This window comes from Oratosquilla oratoria, chromosome 30, assembly GCF_046742065.1.
Source record: "Oratosquilla oratoria isolate Oo_2021 chromosome 30, ASM4674206v1, whole genome shotgun sequence".
In the NCBI taxonomy this organism is placed as follows: domain Eukaryota; kingdom Metazoa; phylum Arthropoda; class Malacostraca; order Stomatopoda; family Squillidae; genus Oratosquilla; species Oratosquilla oratoria.
The window spans coordinates 43794013-43817073 of record NC_134806.1 but is presented as its reverse complement, the minus strand read 5'-3'; the positions used below and the strand labels follow the sequence as shown (position 1 = coordinate 43817073).

Sequence of the window (23061 nt, the reverse complement as noted above, 5' to 3'; positions counted from 1 at the left end):
TGTACACATACTGTATAAGCACACACGACAATATCTTCCCTTCCCGTAAAATACAAGTATATAAATACACACACACGCACATAAATACAGTATAAGTGACTCGGTGGTACGGTTGGTAGGGACTCAGATTTCTGGGACAACAATAACAGCATTACCTAGTTCGTATCCCTCCCAAATATGAAAATTTTCATCGTTTCCCTGCAAATAAACACACACACACACGAGTGTACACATACTGTATAAGCACACACACACACACGTGTACACATACTGTATAAGCACACACGACGATATCTCCCCTTCCCGTAAAATACAAGTATATAAATACACACACATTCAATTGAGTAAGAGACTAGGTGGAGCGGTTGGCAGAGACTCAGATGTCGAGGACGTAACTATCGGTGATACCTGGTTCGGATCCTGCTTAAGCTTGAAAATTTTTCAGTATTGCTGCGCTTCGAATCGTTACTCCAACTCTCGTGGGCGGGGAGTTTGGGGTGTGTGTGCGTGTAAGTTTATAGATCGGACATACGAGCTCTGAGCTCTCTTCCGGGAGGGAAATAGCTGTCGATCACGAGTCTAACACGTGATCCAAAAGACCAAGGTCAATCACACACACACACACACATGTGAACGTGTACACATATAAGCACACACGACGATATCTCCCCTTCCCGTAAAATACAAGTACATAAACACACACATATGTGAACGTATACACATATAAGCACACACGACGATATCTCCCCTTCCCGTAAAATACAAGTATATAAATACACACACACACACAATGTGAACGTGTACACATATAAGTACACACGACGATATCTCCCCTTCCCGTAAAATACAAGTATATAAATACACACGCATACATGTGAACGTGTACACATATAAGTACACACGACGATATGTCCCCTTCCTGTAAAATACAAGTACATAAATACACACACACACACACTGATAATAGCAATGAGCTAGAGAGATAGCGGGGGAAAATATAATAGTTCCAGTCTTCCTTGGGGTTTCACAGTTTTCTTCAGTGTTTCACAAAGAGAAAACGGAACCATCCAGATGACGTCAGAAGCTGCGCAGAACGGCTCAAACGGTTAGACCTGGTGTATATAGATCTTGGGTTCACGTATGTAAGATCACGTCACTGCGAAGCTCCCGTAGGATGTTGTATATGTCCTCTCGGGGTTCATTCATTCATTTCATTCTCCCAAACAGAAGTGATTCGCCATATCCATTTGGAGTATTTTACAAGGGTGGCGATAGTGGTAACACTTACACATATTCATGTAGGGGGAGTAGGAAACACAGGAGTCTTAGTCTAGTTTATTCCTGACTAGTTTCGCAGGTATGCTTTTTCAAAGGAATTGTGTACAAACAGGCTGTGGGCATTTTATATAGGGTGGACCTCGCTACCTCCCCGTGTTACCGTAGTTTGTGACAAGTGTGAACATTACATATTCATTGTGACAAATGTAATAATAATAATGATAATGCTTAGCAAGTGGTAAATATGATGACAACGCTAATAATAACTGAAAATGTTAATAGTAATCGTAACAGTGATAACAATAACAAAATTAGTAAGGATAATAATGATAATGTTGTAAATAAAAAATTATTAACATTAGGAATATAACAAAATAATCATGATAAAAAGAATAGTAAGGATTATGATGAAAATATTAAATGGTGAAGGAACAAAGTAGAAACAATGGAGGATACGTGAATTGGTGGCATGTGAAATAAAGTATGGTAGCATGGTATAAGAAGAAAGCTGGAAAGGGTAGGCAGAAGTGGGAAAAAGGTGTCTACTTAGAGTCTGGGAAGCCATTCTTGGAGGGCAAGTGTCGCGATAGATTTTGTCCATTTTAAGTCACCAGTTCTCTTGTTCGTGTTTTTGTGGTTGGCAATGTAAAGTTATTCAATTATTTTCCGTTGTTTCTTGTGTAGTCCTTTGGCTAGAATGGTGGATCCCTCCCAGTTTGGTAGGTGTCCCTCTGTGTCTATGTGGTTAACTAGAGCGTTTGTTTCTCGGTGGTGTCTAATGTCCGATTTGTGTTCCTCTGTTGTCCTCTGAACGTCTCTCCGTAGTATGCAATGTCGCAGCCATTGCAGGGAATTTTGTATACGATGCTACTGTCACGGTTCGTCTTGGTTTTGTTTGTGATCAAGTGTCCTATCTTCTTCCCTGTGAGAGAAGAGAAGTCCTGTCGTACTCAACGTTTTGGAAAGCATGTGAGAGAGGCCAGAGTTAGGAACCACAAGGTATCGTAAATCTGTCCTCTCTTCACTTTCTTTCCTCTGTCTGATTTTAATGGCTTTCCGTAGTGATGTCCCTAACTAGCCCTCTGGGTACCTTAGGTTCCTGAATGCAGCGGTTATGTATTTAATTTCATCCTGTAAATACTCTTAGCTGCATACTATAAGAGACCTAAGATAAAACCCAATGATAACTCCTGAAGTGGTCTTTTTGTCGTGTGCGCTAAAATAGGACATTTGATGTTTGAGATCACCCTTTCGTGGGAAAGCAGAATCACACAGGTCTCACTGAAGGGGCTTCTCATCTTTGTGGGTCATCATGTGACGTTTCAGATCACCCTTTCGTTGGTAAGCAGAATCACACAGGTCACACTGAAATTGCTTCTCTCCTGTGTGGGAGACCATGTGAAGTTTGAGATTATCCTTTCGTGAGGAAGCATAATCACACATGCCACACTGAAATGGCTTCTCTCCTGTGTGGTTCATCATGTGACATTTGAGTTCAGCCTTTCGTTGGAAAGCAGAATCACACAGGTCACACTGAAATGGCTTCTCTCCTGTGTGGATCATCATGTGGACTTTGAGATTAGCCTTTTGTGGGAAAGCAGAATCACACAGGTCACACTGAAATGGCTTCTCTCCTGTGTGGGTCCTCACGTGAAGGTTGAGATGAGCCTTTCGTCGGAAAGCAGAATCACACAGACCACACTTAAATGGCTTCTCTCCTGTATGGGTCATCACGTGATATTTGAGATCACCCTTTCGGCGGAAAGCAGAATCACACAGGCTACACTGAAATGGCTTCTCTGCCGAGTGGGTCATCATGTGACTTTTGAGAATATCATTTCCTGAGAAAGCAGAATCACACAGGTCACACTGGAATGGCTTCTCTCCCGTGTGGTTCCTCGTGTGATATTTGAGTTCAGACTTTCGTCGGAAAGCAGAATCACACAGATCACACTGAAATGGCTTCTCTCCTGTGTGGGTCATCATGTGGACTTTGAGACTAGCCTTTCGTGGGAAAGCAGAATCACACAGGTCACACTGAAATGGTTTCTCCCCCGTGTGGGTCATCATGTGGCTATTGAGATGACCTTTACGTGGGAAAACAGAATCACACAGGCAACACTGAAATGGCTTCTCTCCTGTGTGGTTCATCATGTGTTATTTGGGATCACCCTTACGTGAAAGCTTTATTGCACAGGTCACACTGGAATGGCTTCTCTCCTGACCTAAAAAAGCACAGTAAAATTTATTATTAAAATCACTCATGAAAATGGGATGTGTACACATTACATCCACACCAATTAAATTGTCCCAGCCCACGAACAGGTGCCCACCTACGTACCCAAACTACTCGCCAACAGCCAACAACCACCACTGTTAACATTGGTCACGGATTACTTAGTTGGTCATGCCAAAACACACATTATATCAATATCATATAGCGGAAACACCAAATATAGTCAACTGGTCATTATAGTGTTGTTTGCTTCGACCCACCCATAATGTTCACAACAATGTAAACAAACCCACAGTTGCCACTGTCCACCCCGTGTAGCATTGTAATTGCTGACAATATTACAAACCAACATACCATTTCCTCCTATAAAGGATGGTGGAAAGGATCAAAGTATCCTTTTCGCCCACCCCACACCCTTTCGCCAAGTTGTGGGTTCAAAGGAAATTCCATACTTGGCTCCTATTCCAAGGAATATCTATTAATTACCTACCCTAACAGTCAAAGTCGAGCACACATGGTGTCAGATATTATAGTTTCGTAGTGGGACTCATCAAAATCTGATATTGATTTATACTGCTAAACTTTTTTTTTTTCGTGTGAAACCACTGATACCTAATTGGGAGGGGGAAGTTAGGTTAGGCTCAACCCTGTCGCTCAATCAACAAACAAACTTTTGAGATCATCATTTCGAGTAACGTATTCGCCACTGCAAATGAATTACAATTATGTGACAAATTGACGCACATTGTATATTTTAGTACTAAATCAGAATAACAACACAATTTTCTCCAGATTCAATAATTTGTAACTTTATGTCTATAGTAATCGCATAACCTTTTACAATCTCTGGCCCATTACCCCATTCATTTACACATTGAACAGCCACGGCGACATAACACATCCCTGGCGAAGTCCCACCCCTACATCAAACCACTCGCTCTCTCCATTTTTGATTCAAAGGATTACAAAGGGGAAGCATGCCGATAGGAGACCTTTGGTTCCATAACTCAGTCGGATGCGAAAAAACTATATTGATAAATTAAAATAATAATAAATAAAAAATAAACAGGCAAAGTTAAATTATAAACAATCAGGTAAATAATATATAATAATAAATGGACAGATAAATAATGATAAACAAATTGAGAAATAATAACCGTGTGAAAATTGTGTCACTTTTAATGTTGTCAATTCATTTTAGAATCTTAGACCTGTATCAAGTCACCTGAATCTACGATTTCTAGGGATATAGATTCATATGTTTTAATTGATTTTCGTATGATTTATTTTTTATATTTGGAATCAATTTTGTGGCTCGCCGCTGTACTTTTTCCAATCTGTCAATATCTTTAATGAAAATCGGTGACCATAAGTAAACGACATATACATATATATATATGTCGTTTCCTTATGGTCACCGATTTTCATTAAAGATATTGACAGATTGGAAAAAGTACAGCGGCGAGCCACAAAATTGATTCCAAATATGAAAAATAAATTCTTATTTATTCCATTCATTAACTACATGGCAAAGTTGTTTCTACCCACTTCCAAATTGAATCTATTTCTGGACAGTTTGAGATCATTGTTTCTTGTCTGATTCTCATTTGATGTGAAAATTTTGTCACTTTTGATGTTGTCAATTCCCTTACGGACGAACTAACACTTTATATAGCTTGTTAATGAGTGAAGGACTTTTGAAGTCAAAAGATCGTGCAATCAGTCCTAGAATCTTATTTGCTTTCTCAGAGGCTGAAATACATGGCTTGGACGATTTGAGATCATTACTGATAATTACACCTAGATCTTTTTCACTATTCACTTTTGTTAACAAATTTCCAAATAACTTGTAATCGTACTTACTGTAATTTTTACCTATGTGCATTACCTTGCATTTACTTGTGTTAAATTTCATTAGCCACTTTTCAGACCATTGCTGCGGGTAAAAGTAAGGTGATGAGATGTACAAGTGGAGAATATGGAAGCAAATTGTAAGTATTAAGGGAGAGAGACTGGAGGAAGTGGATAGTTTTAGATACTTGGGTGCGAATGTGGCAGGAAAAGGAGGAGTGGGGGTGGAGGTAGAATGTAGATTGACAGAGAGTAAATGTATTGGTGAATTGAAAAGTGTAATGACAAATAGACAGCTGGGAATGGATGCTAAGAGGAGGTTAAATGAAGGAGTGATTGTGCCAACAGCACTGTACAGGGCAGAAACATGGAACATGAGAAAGGAAGAGAGAAGGAGTTTGAATGTGTTTGAGATGAAATGTCTAAGAATTATGATAAGGGTTACTAGGCTGGATAGAGTGAGAAATAAGGAGGTGAAGAAAAGAACACGGGTGGAAAGGGAACTGGGAGATTGGGTTGATGAAAGAGTATTAGCATGGGTTGGACACATGGAAAGAATGAGTGAAGAAAGATTAGTAAAAGAAGTGTGGAAGGCAGAGGTGGAAGGAGTGAATATGAGAAGGCGTCCTAGGATGATATGGATGGACAGGGTGAAAGGGGCACAAAAGAGAGGAATGTCTGTGGAGGAAGGATGAGAGAGGACAGAAGATAGGGGTGAATGGAGAGGGATTGTGTATACATGATGCTGTGATGCGTGAGGGGGAGTGGGTGGGGGATGGGGGGGTGAGGAAGTATGTATGAGAAAAAATTTGATGCTTCCCCCAAAGGGATTTCTCCCCGTCTTCTTTTCTGCATGAGGGGACGTAGAGGGGGGGTCGCCGAATTTATATAGCGGCCTTGCTGTGGATATACTGTGTCTTGCGACACTGCTTCTGACCCAGGGTAGTGGACAGGATGCAGGGATGACCTGTCATCCAGGAGGTGCCAAGATAAGAGGGAGGGAGGAGGGTGGAGGACAGTGGAATACGAGTATATAGGAAATGGAATGGGTGGGAGTGGTTTCTATGCCTTTTTCTTTTTGGCTACCCCCCCCGTGTAGGAGGAAAAGCCTTTGGTATATGTATGTATGTATGTATTTGAGACCAGATAATTTTATACAAGATAATTTTCATTCTCTTCTATACATATATATCTTTTACAAGAATGTATAGTAATGATTCTACATAATTTTAAGTATTCACAAAGATGTTTGCCAGTCTGCAACCCTTCCCTATATCATCTGCTAGCCCATGTTTAAATACAATAAATTCATAGTAATGTCGGCAACGATTTTTAAAACATCAAGACGAGCATCTTTACAGTTACCAAGAATTAGGTTAGGTTACATTATGTTAAATCTTAAGGCTGCAATTTTTACCTGCATCTTCAACTAGCTTTTATCATTCTGAGTATTTTCAACACCAGATATAAGTACCACAAATCTATAGTAACATCAGTGGTGATTTGAAAAAATGACAAGCAAACATCTTTACATATACCTAATTCTACACTTAAGTCAAAATGTTTATTTACAACTTGGAATTGTTCTAAAACATTAGTATATACTGTTAACTACTTCCTAGTTCTTAAAGGGCTATTGTTATTTGACATGCTTTTTTTGAATTTTGAGTATCCCAACCCAAAACAAACTTTAACGTCCCTGCAGACAGCCCCCTATACAATTTTTGAAACGCTGGCTTTCTTTCAATAGAACAATATCTAATTTTGGACAATTTTGAATTTATAGTTTCACCCAACCAAGGATTTTGATATGTGGCTTATGTGTTTCTGGTGAGAAATGTTGTGATATGAACGATGGTGTACATCATTTCCGTCGCAAATGCGTACTTTTCAAGTAATTAAATATTAGATTTATGCACTTGTGAGTATTCCAGTCAATAATCATATAATGCATAAAACCCCGGTAGCCCATCAATGCGATACCCTTAGAAAGTCTTCTAGTTTGTAAATTTGTCTTTAGTAATTGCACATCTGGTGTGAGAGAATGTAAACACTATAGAATTCTGCATGTATTCGCCTTCATTCTGTCTACGAATTTGGTTGCGGCGATTGGAACCCATGAAAAACCAGACATCTACCAATCTTTTACGTGGCGGTAAACTAGGCATTTCTTAATAATATACTAGCTTGTGGTACTTGCTTTGCTGTCAAACTCTTGCGTACCTGTCACACAGGGAGTGTTCTGCTTGATGATTTTTTGGCTGGCGGCAAATGAAAACAATAGCAAAGCTTGCGGCTATGTTTTCGTTTATGTTTACATTAGCAGTGGTCTGTAGTAAAGGTTTGCCAGATGTAAACTGCCGAAAGTCGCAAGCAGGGTTGCCAGGTTGGCCTTTTTTTTAGGCCAAAAACCTCAATTTTGGCCTCTTTTCAAAGCATTTGGCCTAAGGATATTTAGTTTGGCCTAAATTACTAAATCTGGCTTTTTTTTTTTTTTTTTAGAATGTGGCTTAGATATATTTCATTTGGCTTCAGTAAGCTCATCTGATAATAGTGAGTTGAACACTGAGTTCATTCGCCATCTCCTAAGACAAAACCAATCCAAGTTAAAGTCTACCATATAGTCGAGTGCGCGTATTTTTTTTTTTTTTTTTTTTACCATGGTGATCCATGCAATTTGTCCCATTTTCTCTTATGGCACTAAGTTAAATTGGACGAATCAGCTGTATGATGTTGATGGCGCACAAGATCCATGTGCAACTTTTGGCGTGATTTTTTTTTTTTTTTTTTTCTTAACTGTCTGACGTAATTTTAGGCCTTCAATCAATAGCAAGCTATGTTCATAAACAAGCAAGGAGTAGGCTACATTGGTAGGGTACTGAATATTGAAATATATTGTGTTTTGATTAACAAAATTGGTAAAATCCTTTTCCATCCCACAAAAGCGTTCGTTCTGGTTGTTTATATTCATGTAGAGTGGAAAAGATCGTTGACATTAAATTTTCATTAGTGTTTTTAGTGATTTTCAAGTGCTTAATTATTTAGGAGTATTTATTTTTCAGGTGCATGCATTTTAGAATAAGAATCAGCCTGCAATCTTTAATAGCCTAAGATGCCGAAGTGGAACACGAGGTACAGAACTGAGTCGGAGAAAAAGTTTATGTGGGTGAAATATGCACCCAATTGGCTCTGGTGAGGCATATTGTAAGTCACTGTAATCTGAACCCCCAAAATGTGCTCATAACAAAACCATGAAAAATCGGAGAAACATAAGAAGAAGACAGTATCACCAGCACTTGCACCACCAATAAATTTTCAGTCAACAACACCCAACGATGTCAAGCAGGCAGAATTGGAACTTGCTGTTGCAGTCTACTGCCATTGCTCAACTTCCTCTGTGGACCACATTGGTGAAATGATAAAAAAAGAATGGGAAAGGTAGCATCTTAGGAAAAATAAATCTTCATAGAACTAAATGTAGCAAACTGATTACGGAAGTTGTGTCCCCAACCCTTAAACAAGAACTGAAGAAGGATCTAGAAGGAGAGAAATTTGCCCTTTTAGTAGATGAGTCAGCCGATGTTGGGGCAGTGAAGTATTTATGCATTGCGATACGCTACTGCAGCAAAAAGGAAAAGAGAATAGTAACAGTTTGTTGGTCTTATTCCTGTCAATGACACAACAGGGGAAGCATTATTCACTGTCATTAAAGCTGCTGTTACAAATCTAGGTTTAGAACTTGGTAACTGCATTGGTTTTGCAAGTGATGGTGCCTCAGTTATGACTGGAGTTGATAACTCTGTTTGGACCCGAATACAGCAGGAGTCTCCAGATTGTGTGCAAGTAAAATGTATTTGTCACTCTCTAGCACTTTGCGTGAAGCATGCATTTGAGAAGCTGCCTTCATGCTTGGGATTTTTAATTTCAGAAATACCAAAATGGTTTTCCAAGAGTACAGTAAGGAGGACAGCCTATAAACAATTGTTTAGCATAATGGACCCAACTGAAGAAAGGAAAGGAACCTCGCTGCCATTTCAGCAAGCTTCTCAGACCAGATGGCTAGTACGCGGGAAAGTAATGTACTGCATCTTGGTGAACTGGGAAGAACTAAGGCTTACTTCATGTGTGCTGAGCAGGCTAGTGGAGCTGATGCCAGGTATAAGGCACGTATGATTTCTGACATCCTAAATGACCCAATCAACTATTGGCACTTTCACTGTGTCACACCCATTGTTATGGAGTTTGAACGCGTCAACTCATATTTTCAAGCCACGGATGCCGATCCTCAGAGCATGGAAGGTGAACTTGCTCAACATCATCATAGTCTACGGGCAAAAGTTTTCAGCCCAGATGGAAGTGAATTAGTTATATCCGAAGTAGATTTTGGAGCTCGCTTTGCGGGAAGTGGAGAGGTATATCGAGATGCATCAAGTTAGTGCTGAAACGAAAGTTCAGGACGTCAAGGCCCGATGTTACAGCTTTCTCGTGGAGGCCATCAAGCAAGCTGAGAAACGTCTGCCTCCTACGAGGAACATATACAAGGGTCTCGGTAGTCTTCACCCATCAAAATTTTTTAGTCAAACAGCAAGGGTGCCATATAAGGATCTACCATTCCCTACCTTACGAACATATAAATGTAATGCCATTGAACAGCAGTATAGGAATGTATTACATTTAAACTGGGTTGAAGAGGCAGTATTTGACAACAAAATATCAGATGACTATTCAGTTCTGGATAGTAGGTAATCGCTATGATACACTAGGTAACAAATCTTTCATAGACCCAGCAACCTATTCATTGTCCTGTCTTGTCACACCAGTTAGCAATGCTGTTGTTGAACGCATATTTTCTCATGCTACAGTAGTTAAAACAAAATTAAGAAACAGACTGAGTACAAGAACCCTAGATGACATTATTCGCATCAGAACCCATCTGCACTTCAGAGGTTTGTGTTGCAGGAATTTTGTGGTCACACCTGATATGTACAGCTTATTTTCATCTGCAAATATGTATGGAGATGAATATGATGTATGTGATGATGTGATTGACTATGTTTGAACACTGGTTATGTTTCCTTGGTTACCAAAGTCTGGTGCTATAATGTAGAATATAATTTTGACTTATTTTTTGTTGCTCATGAAAAGGATTACATTTTTTTTATATTGTTTGTGGAAAAAATGACCATGAAACTTGCATGCTGAAAAAAAAATTCAATTTGATTTCTGTTTCTCATTAAAAAGGATTGAAGCAAATTATCATACTTTTGACTTACTTTTTATACTGTTTATGAAAAATAAAGAACCATTAATTCATTGTATGCATATGATCTTTTACTTGGTACCACTGAGTTATATAGAACATCTAAGTTCGTACGCATTATAATCATAGGGGGTCCAATATGGCGGCCACTGCATCACCCGTTGCCCAGGCGAAGGACTGACGAACTACGTAGCGCTTGTATACACAGATCGCCACTCCAGTAAACCACTATAGCTCAGTGCTCAGTACATATCGTATAGTATTTGGTGAATTGAGAAGCGAAATCATTAAATGTTTGGCCTTTTTACTGCATATTTTTGGCCTTTTTCTGTAGTGCATTTGGCCTTTTTGGCTCTTTTTTTTTTGCCTTTTTCTGCTTCAGTAATCTGGCAACCCTGGTCGCAAGCTGCAGGACTAAAAGTCGCAAATTTCTGACTAAAGTAGCCCAATATATAAGTATACATATATATATGTATATAATACGTATATATATATATATATATATATATATATATATATATATATATATATATATATATATATATATATATATATGCGTAAGTAACCACTAGGAAAAGTAAACTAACGAAGCAGAGCGCTTTCGTATAATTACATCTTCAGTGCAGATACAAAGAAGGAATTATAAGATGAAGAAACAAGGTACAGAATATATGACATAGTGAAGAGGGCATTCGGAGAGGTAGTGGAAGATGTACACGTGACGGACGTTTGGGCCGTCCTGGTAGCCAACAAGTATGGGACGTTTGGGCCGTCCTGGTAGCCAACAAGTATGGGACGTTTGGGCCGTCCTGGTAACCAACAAGTATGGGACAACTGCTCATAATTTATATTACAATTCAAACAATTTTGAAATTTCATGAGAAATAAAACTATCTAATTTGTACAAACCTTGATGAAGATTAACATTTATCCCCTTACTAGATTTGATCAAACTGCATTCAATTAAATTTCTTTCTGTTATGTTGTTGTTGTATGTGATGACTTTAGCGTTATCCCAGTCAACTGGGTGGTTAAAATGGTTCATGTGGTTGAATATACCGCTAGATTGGTTTCCCTCTCTAACGTATTTCTTGTGTTGATTGATTCGTGTTGTGAGTGTTTTAGCAGTCTGACCAACATAAAACTGATTACATGATTTGCAAGGTATTTTGTACACACACCCTTTATTACTATTGACAGAATTATTTATGAGCAGTTGTCTTACAGTGTTCTTATTATTGAAAACTACATTAATGTTAAATTTACGTAATATATTTGGAATATTTTGCAGGTTCTCTTGGTACGGTAAAATTAGCAAGTTATTCATATTGAAAGTTTGAGTTGACCTAAGGTTATAAAATGTCCTTTTAGCACGATTGTAAGCTTTGTCAAGAACATGTGTGGGGTATTGTAGCTTAGTACCAATGTCGTAAATACATCTTATTTCATCATCGATGTACTCTGGGCTGCAAATGCGTAGGGCCCTGAGGTACATCGACGAAAAAAACAGACAGGCCGTTATCTTACGAGGCTTTTCTTCCAAAGGAATCTGCCAAAAGCCAGTCTTTAGGTCCAAGGTGGTGAACACTGTTAACTGTTCATATGGACTGAAGATCACTCAACATAGGCACAGGGTAAAGATCTGGAACTGTGACATTGTTGACACGCCCATAATCCACAACAGGGTGGAATGATTCGTTCCTCTTGGGCACAAGAAGGAGCGGGGAGTTACACACGGAATGAGACTCTTAGATGACACCCTCACTCAACAACTCGTCAATTAGATTCTGGGCTACAAGTCTGCGAGAATGAGGCAATCTGTAAGAAGGTATGTAGGCTGGACGCACCCCTGGTTTAAGATCAATGCTATGGACAACACGATCCGTAACTCCTAGTAGTTCCCCAGATGAAGCCAGAGCTTGACGATGTGTCGCCAACAGTTTAATGAAACTGTCTCATACTTCAGGAAAAACAGTGTTACCTACATATGTCGCATACTGAGAGGCTAAATGAGTTGTGTCACTTGTATGTGTAGACGATTGAGTAAAAGCTGCTATAATAGGTGAATCCTGGACAGTGTCAACATTAACGACTGGCCTGTCCATTGGAGAAATTACATTGTTGTCGAAAGTAACTATACGGTGTCGAGGAGATATATTTATAACATGAGTCGCTAAAGTATCAACGACTTAGAGACAATGCAAATAAATCCAAGACTAGATAAGGGAGAACCTTGTACAGCTTGCAAAGCACTACAAGAAGGTAGGAATAGTACCTTGTACAAATTCTTGAGAGCAGAATATGCTTTATTACTTATTATACTTTCTGCCCCAGTGCTTACTGCTACAGAGATAGGTAGTTGGTCCATATAATACTGAAAGGTAAAGGGGTTGGGAGGCGAAAGCAGCCACTAAAAGGGCGACCTTGGACTGGTCACTATTAGTCAGTCTTTGGGCTCTTGTGAAAATGGGACTAAGTATGCCTGGGGGTTGAACAATTTCCTGTTCTCAGCTTCAAAATACTGGAACACTGAGGACGTACAAGTCGGTTTCTCTCATCAGTCACTTTTTTAGTATAAATAGTATGCAAGTTATGCGAGTGTAATAATGGTTGTCAAACCACAACCGCTATTCCGTGTCATTGTAAAAAATAAAAATAATAATAATAAAAAATATATACAACGCACGATCCAACGTCTCAACACAACACCTCACCCAACATAACCTGCACCTCATTAAATATTCCCTCTCATTGCCAAGCCACGATATCCAAACATATAAACACATCACGCGCGCGCCTGCTTTATATATTCTAAGTGTTTGACTGTATCTCTAGTTGCGAGGAGTTACTGGTGGGTTTATTTCATCAGTCACTTTTAAGTATAAATATTGTGTAAGTTATGAGAGTGTGATAATGGTTTTCCAGCCATAACCACACCTTTCGCTGTAAAACATTATTAAGGCAAAAAAAAGTGTCCCAAATGCAACGCACGATCCAATGTCTCAACACAACACCTCGTCCACCATAACTTGGTAGCGTGGAAGTAGGGATAAAAAGTTGTGAAGCACGAGAAATCATTGCCAACGGCCATACAACTTTGAACACACCGCTTTTCGGCCGATGAGCCAAGTTAACCAGCGTTGGGTGTGGTTAGTACTTGGATGTGTGACCTCCTGGGAACACAAGGTGCTGTTGGTATTTTCTCTTTTTCTCTTTCTGTCATAGTATTCTTGCTTCGTTTATACCAACGTAACTGCAAACAAACGGCTGACATTTCACCTCCCCTGGCTGCCATGCCCTAGGACTCTAGGTCAATATACTGCCTCAGCTTCAGAGCAAACACCGTCCTCGTAGTATGCCCTATGAGGAACGTCTATCCAAACGCAGAAGGCGGGCTCATTTAATTGGACTTTTTCAAAATGTTCCATGGCTTCGTTAATATTAACATATAGTAATATCATAAAAAATTGTTACAACATAGCGTATAAGAGATCTTTATATATTATGAATATGTATTAGGGGTTAAGAATCTTTCCATTTCAACTTTTTATCACTAGCTATCAACGATTGGAGACGAAAATGAGGGAGAAAAAACAACAACACAATATAGTAGCTATGCCGTAATGGTCTGCCGACTGTTGTATTAGGGTTAAGAATGTTCTTATTATGCCGTAAAGACTTGAAACAAAGAATCTGGTGTAACGGTGGAGGAGAAAGTTTGTTGGTTCACGCAAGATCTATATATACCAGGTCTAACCACTTCCGACCGAATTTCGAGGGTGTTGGCGCAGCGGGCCCGTGAACGTCACCTGGCTGTTCAAAGTGGGGTTCGCGCGTCCAATCGCTGTCAGTTGTAGCTGGTGCGTCGCTCGGGTATGTTGCTGCCTCCGCTCGCACCGCTCCACGCAATTAGTTATATTCTGACAATGAAGATCTGTATATACCGGTATATATAGATCTTGACAATATGGCTTATTGTGACATTAAGGATTGTGGCTCAAACCAAAGAGGAAGTAAGCCAAATGTTAATTTTCATCGTTTCCCTGCAAACACACACACACAAATGTGAACGTGTACATATATAAGCACACACGACATCTCCCCTTCCCGTAAAATACAAGTATATAAACACACGCACACACACACACACACACACGTGAACGTGTACACATACTGTATAAGCACACACGACAATATCTCCCCTTCCCGTAAAATACAAGTATATAAATACACACACACGCACATAAATACAGTATAAGTGACTCGGTGGTACGGTTGGTAGGGACTCAGATTTCTGGGACAACAATAACAGCATTACCTAGTTCGTATCCCTCCCAAATATGAAAATTTTCATCGTTTCCCTGCAAATAAACACACACACGAGTGTACACATACTGTATAAGCACACACACACACACACGTGTACACATACTGTATAAGCACACACGACGATATCTCCCCTTCCCGCTAAATACAAGTATATAAATACACACACATTCAATTGAGTAAGAGACTAGGTGGAGCGGTTGGCAGAGACTCAGATGTCGAGGACGTAATTATCGGTGATACCTGGTTCGGATCCTGCTTAAGCTTGAAAAAAATTCAGTATTGCTGCGCTTCGAATCGTTACTCCAACTCTCGTGGGCGGGGAGTTTGGGGTGTGTGTGCGTGTAAGTTTATAGATCGGACATACGAGCTCTGAGCTCTCTTCCGGGAGGGAGATAGCTGTCGATCACGAGTCCAACACGTGATCCAAAAGACCAAGGTCAATCACACACACACACATGTGAACGTGTGCACATATAAGCACACACGACGATATCTCCCCTTCCCGTATAATACAAGTATATAAACACACACATATGTGAACGTATACACATATAAGCACACACGACGATATCTCCCCTTCCCGTAAAATACAAGTATATAAATACACACACACACATGTGAACGTGTACACATATAAGTACACACGACGATATCTCCCTTTCCCGTAAAATACAAGTATATAAATACACACACACATACATACGCACACACACACATGTGAACGTGTACACATATAAGTACACACGACGATATGTCCCCTTCCTGTAAAATACAAGTATATAAATACACACACACACACACTGATAATAGCAATGAGCTAGAGAGATAACGGGGGAAAATATAATAGTTCCAGTCTTCCTTGGGGTTTCACAGTTTTCTTCAGTGTTTCACAAAGAGAAAACGGAACCATCCAGATGACGCCAGAGGCTGCGCAGAACGGCTCAAACGGTTAGACCTGGTGTATATAGATCTTGGGTTCACGTATGTAAGACCACGTCACTGCGAAGCTCCCGTAGGATGTTGTATATGTCCTCTCGGGGTTCATTCATTCATTTCATTCTCCCAAACAGAAGTGAGTCGCCATATCCATTTGGAGTATTTTACAAGGGTGGCGATAGTGGTAACACTTACACATATTCATGTAGGGGGAGTAGGAAACACAGGAGTCTTAGTCTAGTTTATTCCTGACTGGTTTCGCAGGTATGCTTTTTCAAAGGAATTGTGTACAAACAGGCTGTGGGCATTTTATATAGGGTGGACCTCACTACCTCCCCGTGTTACCGTAGTTGGTGACAAGTGTGAACATTACATATTCATTGTGACAAATGTAATAATAATAATGATAATGCTTAGCAAGTGGTAAATATGATGACAACGCTAATAATAACAATGAAAATGTTAATAGTAATCGTAACAGTGATAACAATAACAAAAATAGTAAGGATAATAATGATAATGTTGTAAATAAAAAATTATTAACAACATTAGGAATATAACAAAATAATCATAAAAAGAATAGTAAGGATTATGATGAAAATATTAAGTGGTGAAGGAACAAAGTAGAAATAATGGAGGATACGTGAATTGGTGGCATGTGAAATAAAGTATGGTAGCATGGTATAAGAAGAAAGCTGGAAAGGGTAGGCAGAAGTGGGAAAAAGGTGTCTACTTAGAGTCTGGGAAGCCATTGTTGGAGGGCAAGTGTCGCGATAGATTTTGTTCATTTTAAGTCACCAGTTCTCTTGTTCGTGTTTTTGTGGTTGGCAATGTAACGTGATTCAATTATTTTCCGTTGTTTCTTGTGTAGTCCTTTGGCTAGAATGGTGGATCCCTCCCAGTTTGGTAGGTGTCCCTCTGTGTCTATGTGTTTAACTAGAGCGTTTGTTTCTCGGTGGTGTCTAATGTCTGATTTGTGTTCCCAGAGTCTGTTGTCCTCTGAACGTCTCTCCGTAGTATGCAATGTCGCAGCCATTGCAGGGAATTTTGTATACGATGCTACTGTCACGGTTCGTCTTGGTTTTGTTTGTGATCAAGTGTCCTATTTTTTTCCCTGTGAGAGAAGAGAAGTCCTGTCGTACTCAACGTTTTGGAAAGCATGTGAGAGAGGCCAGAGTTAGGAACCACAAGGTATCGTAAATCTGTCCTCTCTTCTCTTTCTTTCCTCTGTCTGATTTTAATGGCTTTCCGTAGTGATGTCCCTAACGAGCCCTCTGGGTACCTTAGGTTCCTGAATGCAGCGGTTATGTATTTCATCCTGTAAATACTCTTAGCTGCATACTATAAGAGACCTAAGATAAAACCCAATGATAACTCACTGAAGTGGTCTTTTTGTCATGTGCGCTAAAATAGGACATTTGATGTTTGAGATCACCCTTTCGTGGGAAAGCAGAATCAGACAGGTCTCACTGAAGGGGCTTCTCATCTTTGTGGGTCATCATGTGACGTTTCAGATCACCCTTTCGTCGGTAAGCAGAATCACACAGGTCACACTGAAATGGCTTCTCTCCTGTGTGGGAGACCATGTGAAGTTTGAGATCACCCTTTCGTGAGGTAGCATAATCACACATGCCACACTGAAATGGCTTCTCTCCTGTGTGGTTCATCATGTGACATTTGAGTTCAAACTTTCGTTGGAAAGCAGAATCACACAGGTCACACTGAAATGGCTTCTCTCCTGTGTGGGTCATCATGTGATGTGTGAGATTACCCTTTAGTCGGAAAGCAGAATCACACAGGTCACACTGAAATGGCTTCTCTCCTGTGTGGGTCATCATGTGATGATTGAGAACATCCTTTCGTGGGAAACCAGAATCACACAGGTCACACTGAAATGGCATCTCTCCTGTGTGGTTCGTCATGTGACATTTGAGATCAGCCTTTCGTCGGAAAGCAGAATCACACTGGTCACACTGAAATGGCTTCTCTCCTGTGTGGGTCATCATGTGAACTTTGAGATTAGCCTTTTGTGGGAAAGCAGAATCACACAGGTCACACTGAAATGGCTTCTCTCCTGTGTGGGTCCTCACGTGAAGGTTGAGATGAGCCTTTCGGCGGAAAGCAGAATCACACAGACCACACTTAAATGGCTTCTCTCCTGTATGGGTCATCATGTGATATTTGAGATCATCCTTTCGGCGGAAAGCAGAATCACACATGCTACACTGAAATGGCTTCTCTGCCGTGTGGGTCATCATGTGACTTTTGAGAATATCATTTCCTGAGAAAGCAGAATCACACAGGTCACACTGGAATGGCTTCTCCCCCGTGTGGTTCCTCGTGTGATATTTGAGTTCAGACTTTCGTCGGAAAGCAGAATCACACAGATCACACTGAAATGGCTTCTCTCCTGAGTGGGTCATCATGTGGACTTTGAGACTAGCCTTTCGTGGGAAAGCAGAATCACACAGGTCACACTGAAATGGTTTCTCCCCCGTGTGGGTCATCATGTGACGATTGAGATGACCCTTACGTGGGAAAGCAGAATCACACAGGCAACACTGAAATGGCTTCTCTCCTGTGTGGTTCATCATGTGTTATTTGGGATCACCCTTACGTGAAAGCTTTATTGCACAGGTCACACTGGAATGGCTTCTCTCCTGACCTAAAAAAGCACAGTAAAATTTATTATTAAAATCACTCATGAAAATGGGATGTGTACACATTACATCCACACCAATTAAATTGTCCCAGCCCACGAACAGGTGCCCACCTACGTACCCAAACTACTCGCCAACAGCCAACAACCACCACTGTTAACATTGGTCACGGATTACTTAGTTGGTCATGCCAAAACACACATTATATCAATATCATATAGCGGAAACACCAAATATAGTCAACTGGTCATTATAGTGTTGTTTGCTTCGACCCACCCATAATGTTCACAACAACGTAAACAAACCCACGGTTGCCACTGTCCACTCCGTGTAGCATTGTAATTGCTGACAATATTACAAACCAACATACCATTTCCTCCTATAAAGGATGGTGGAAAGGGTCAAAGTATCCTTTTCGCCCACCCCACACCCTTTCGCCAAGTTGTGGGTTCAAAGGAAATTCCATACTTGGCTCCTATTCCAAGGAATATCTATTAATTACCTACCCTAACAGTCAAAGTCGAGCACACATGGTGTCAGATATTATAGTTTCGTAGTGGGACTCATCAAAATCTGATATTGATTTATACTGCTAAACTTTTTTTTTTTTTTTTTTTTTGTGAAACCACTGATACCTAATTGGGAGGGGGAAGTTAGGTTAGGCTCAACCCTGTCGCTCAATCAACAAACAAACTTTTGAGATCATCATTTCGAGTAACGTATTCGCCACTGCAAATGAATTACAATTATATGTGACAAATTGACGCACATTGTATATTTAAGTACTAAATCAGAATAACAACACAATTTTCTCCAGATTCAATAATTTGTAACTTTGTCTATAGTAATCGCATAACCTTTTCCAATCTCTGGCCCATTACCCCATCCATTTACACATTGAACAGCCACGGCGACATAACACATCCCTGGCCAAGTCCCACCCCTACATCAAACCACTCGCTCTCTCCATTTTTAATTCAAAGGATTACAAAGGGGAAGCATGCCGATAGGAGACCTTTGGTTCCATAACTCGGTCGGATGCGAAAAAACTATATTGATAAATTAAAATAATAATAAATAAAAATAAACAGGCAAAGTTAAATTATAAACAATCAGGTAAATAATATATAATAATAAATGGACAGATAAATAATGATAAACAAATTGAGAAATAATAACCGTGTGAAAATTGTGTCACTTTTAATGTTGTCAATTAATTTTAGAATCTTAGACCTGTATCAAGTCACCTGAGTCTACGATTTCTAGGGAAAATAGATTCATATGTTTTAATTGATTTTCGTATGATTTATTTTTTATATTTTGAATCAATTTTGTGGCTCGCCGCTGTACTTTTTCCAATCTGTCAATATCTTTAATGAGAATCGGTGACCATAAGGAAACGACATATACACATATATATGTCGTTTCCTTATGGTCACCGACTTTCATTAAAAACATTGACAGATTGGAAAAAGTACATATCGCAATCGTCCCCGCCCACCTATCTATCTATCTATATATATATATATATATATATATATATACAAACCGCGGGCTTCGCCGGGGGCTTGGCTGCGCAAACAGCGGCCTACGGCCGCAGCTTTCCGCGCTCTAATCCCTCGTTTTCCCCTTCGGCCTCGGGGCGGAACCCCAACACGGGATCCCCAACAAGACGAACGCGAAGAAGAACGCGAGGAAGAAGAACGCGAAGAAGAATGTGAAGAAGAACGCGAGGAAGAAGAACGCGAAGAAGAACGCAAAGAAGAGGAACGTTAAGAAGAATACCACCTGACCCCGACTTACCCAAGCGTTTTTCAAGAATATTTTTAGGACAAAGTGTCACCATAATACCACCTGTCCCCGACTTCCACAGCGTTTTTTAGAATCTTTTTATTTAGACTTAAACAAGCCGCGGGCTTCGCTCTCTCCGGCTTCGCCGGGGGCTTGGCTGCGCAAACAGCGGCCTACGGCCGCAGCTTTCCGCGCTCTAATCCCTCGTTTTCTCCTTCGGCCTCGGGGCGGAACCCCAACACAGGATCCCCAGCACAAAGAAGAACGCGAAGAACACGAAGTAGAATGCGAAGAAGAACGCAAAGAAGAACGCGAAGAAGAACGCGAGGAAGAAAAAGAAGAAGAACGCGAAGAAGAACGCGAAGAAGAACGTGAAGAAGAAGGAGAACGCGAAGAAGAGGAACGCGAAGAAGAAGAACGCGAAGAAGAATACCACCTGACCCCGACTTACCCAAGCGCTTTTTCAAGAATATTTTTAGGACAAAGTGTCACCGTAAAACCACCTGTCCTCGACTTCCACAGCGTTTTTTAGAAGCATATTTTTATTTAGACTTATATATTTATATATATATTATATACAAATCTTTTAAATGTATAAATTTGCTGCCTAATCAATCGGTGGGAGAAAGTACTGGCAGTTTTGACGCAACAATAATAATAATGATAATAAGACCGCGATTGTACATGGGTTTATTGTTCCAGAAAGATTGGACTGGTGGACTGGCTGGTGAGGTTGCTTAATATTTGTCTAAAAGAAGGTAGACTGTCGGGGAAAAGGTTAAGGATTTTTTTTTTTTTTTTTTTTTTATAAAATTGGAAAAGGCTTACAACAGGGTAGACAGGAAGGCATTGTGGAAGGTATTGCAGATACATGGGATAGGAGGGAAGCTGTTGAGAGCAGTTAAGAGTTTTTATGAGAGTAGTAGAGCCTGTGTTAGAATCAGAAATGGTTTGAGGTAAAAGTGGGACTTCGCTAGGGATGTTTTATGTTGCCTTGGCTGTTAAATTTATACATGGATGTGGTGGTGTAAGAGGTAAATGCAAAGGTAATGGGCCAGGGATTGGAGATGGTTAAAAGAAATGGAGAAATGTAGGAGATAAGCCAGTTGTTGTTTGCTGACAACACTGTGCTTGTGGCAGGATCAGCAGAGGGATTAAGCTAGTTAGTAATGGAGTTTGGGAAGGTGTGCGAAAGAAGGGAGTTACAAAGGATTACAAAGGCAGAGCATGCCGACAGGAGACCTTTTGGTCCATATCTAGGTTGGATGCAAAAACAATTTATACATGGATGTGGTGTAAGAGGTAAATGTATGCAAAGGTAAAGGGCCAAGGATTGGAGATGGTTAAAAAAAATGGAGAAAGGGAGTTACAAAGGATTACAAAAGCAGAGCATGCCGACAGGAGACCTTTTGGTCCATATCTAGGTTGGATGCAAAAAAAAAATAATAATAAAAAAAAAAAATCATAATAATAATAAACTAATAAATAAAAAACGATTTAATGCCTTTTTCTTTTTGGCTACCTCCCTTGTAAGGGTACCTCCCTTGTAAGGGGGAAAAAGCCTTGGTATATGTATGTATAATAATGTAATTAACAAATAAAATACATAGGTATAGTTAAATAACAAACAGGTAAATAGTAAATAATAATAAATTGACATAACTAATAATAAATGAGAATCAAACAGATAAATGATAAAAAAAATAATATAAAATTAATTATAATCATTACAGCATCTTGCTTAGGTGTTTATCTAAATGATTCTTAAAGCTTCGAACTGAACTACATTGCACTACCTGTGTAGGAAGCTTTTTCCATTCATTAACTACATGGCAAAGTTGTTTCTACCCACTTCCAAATTGAATCTATTTCTGGACAGTTTGAAATCATTGTTTCTTGTCTGATTCTCATTCGATGTGAAAATTTTGTCACTTTTGATGTTGTTAATTCCCTTATGGATGAACTAACACTTTATATAGCTTGTTAATGCGTGATGGACTTTTGAAGTCAAAAGATCGTGCAATCAGTCCTAGAATCTTATTTGCTTTCTCAGAGGCTGAAATACATGGCTTGGACGATTTGAGATCATTACTGATAATTACGCCTAGATCTTTTTCACTATTCACTTTTGTTAACAAATTTCCAAATAACTTGTAATCGTACTTACTGTAATTTTTACCTATATGCATTACCTAGCATTTACTTGTGTTAAATTTCATTAGCCACTTTTCAGACCATTGCTGCGGGTAAAAGTAAGGTAATGAGATGTACAAGTGGAGAATATGGAAGCAAATTGTAAGTATTAAGGGAGAAAGACTGGAGGAAGTGGATAGTTTTAGATACTTGGGTGCGAATGTGGCAGGAAAAGGAGGAGTGGGGGTGGAGGTAGAATGTAGATTGAGAGTAAATGTATTGGTGAATTGAAAAGTGTAATGACAAATAGACAGCTGGGAATGGATGCTAAGAGGAGGTTATATGAAGGAGTGATTGTGCCAACAGCACTGTACGGGGCAGAAACATGGAACATGAGAGAGGAAGAGAGAAGGAGTTTGAATGTGTTTGAGATGAAATGTCTAAGAATTATGATAAGGGTTACTAGGCTGGATAGAGTGAGAAATGAGGAGGTGAGGAAATGAACACGGGTGGAAAGGGAACTGGGAGATAGGGTTCATGAAAGAGTATTAGGATGGGTTGGACACATGGAAAGAATGAGTGAAGAA

At 39.7% G+C, this 23061-nt stretch overlaps 2 protein-coding genes across 3 annotated transcripts in view; both read right to left on the bottom strand.

The window, feature by feature from the left end:
* Nucleotides 1-2184: 2184 nt before the first annotated feature.
* LOC143041350 (uncharacterized) lies at nt 2185-8016 on the bottom strand. Of its 2 annotated transcripts, XM_076213177.1 has the most exons (3): nt 7589-8016; nt 5378-5450; nt 2185-3503 (listed from the first exon to the last, which is right to left on the bottom strand). In XM_076213177.1, exon 3 carries the CDS (start codon nt 3430-3432, stop codon nt 2557-2559), a length of 876 nt encoding a protein of 291 aa, XP_076069292.1. In that variant the 5' UTR covers nt 3433-3503; nt 5378-5450; nt 7589-8016; the 3' UTR covers nt 2185-2556. The 2 variants fall into 2 exon arrangements, with proteins under 2 accessions (XP_076069292.1, XP_076069291.1); XM_076213176.1 differs by lacking the exon at nt 5378-5450.
* Nucleotides 8017-16120: 8104 nt separating this feature from the next.
* Nucleotides 16121-23061, bottom strand: part of LOC143041122 (uncharacterized) — an 8688-nt gene continuing 1747 nt past the window's right edge. The window contains exon 2 of the mRNA XM_076212862.1: nt 16121-18555. Within this exon, the coding sequence (XP_076068977.1) occupies nt 17357-18484 (1128 nt within the window). The 5' untranslated portion in view covers nt 18485-18555 and the 3' untranslated portion in view covers nt 16121-17356. The remainder of the gene's footprint in view (nt 18556-23061) is intronic.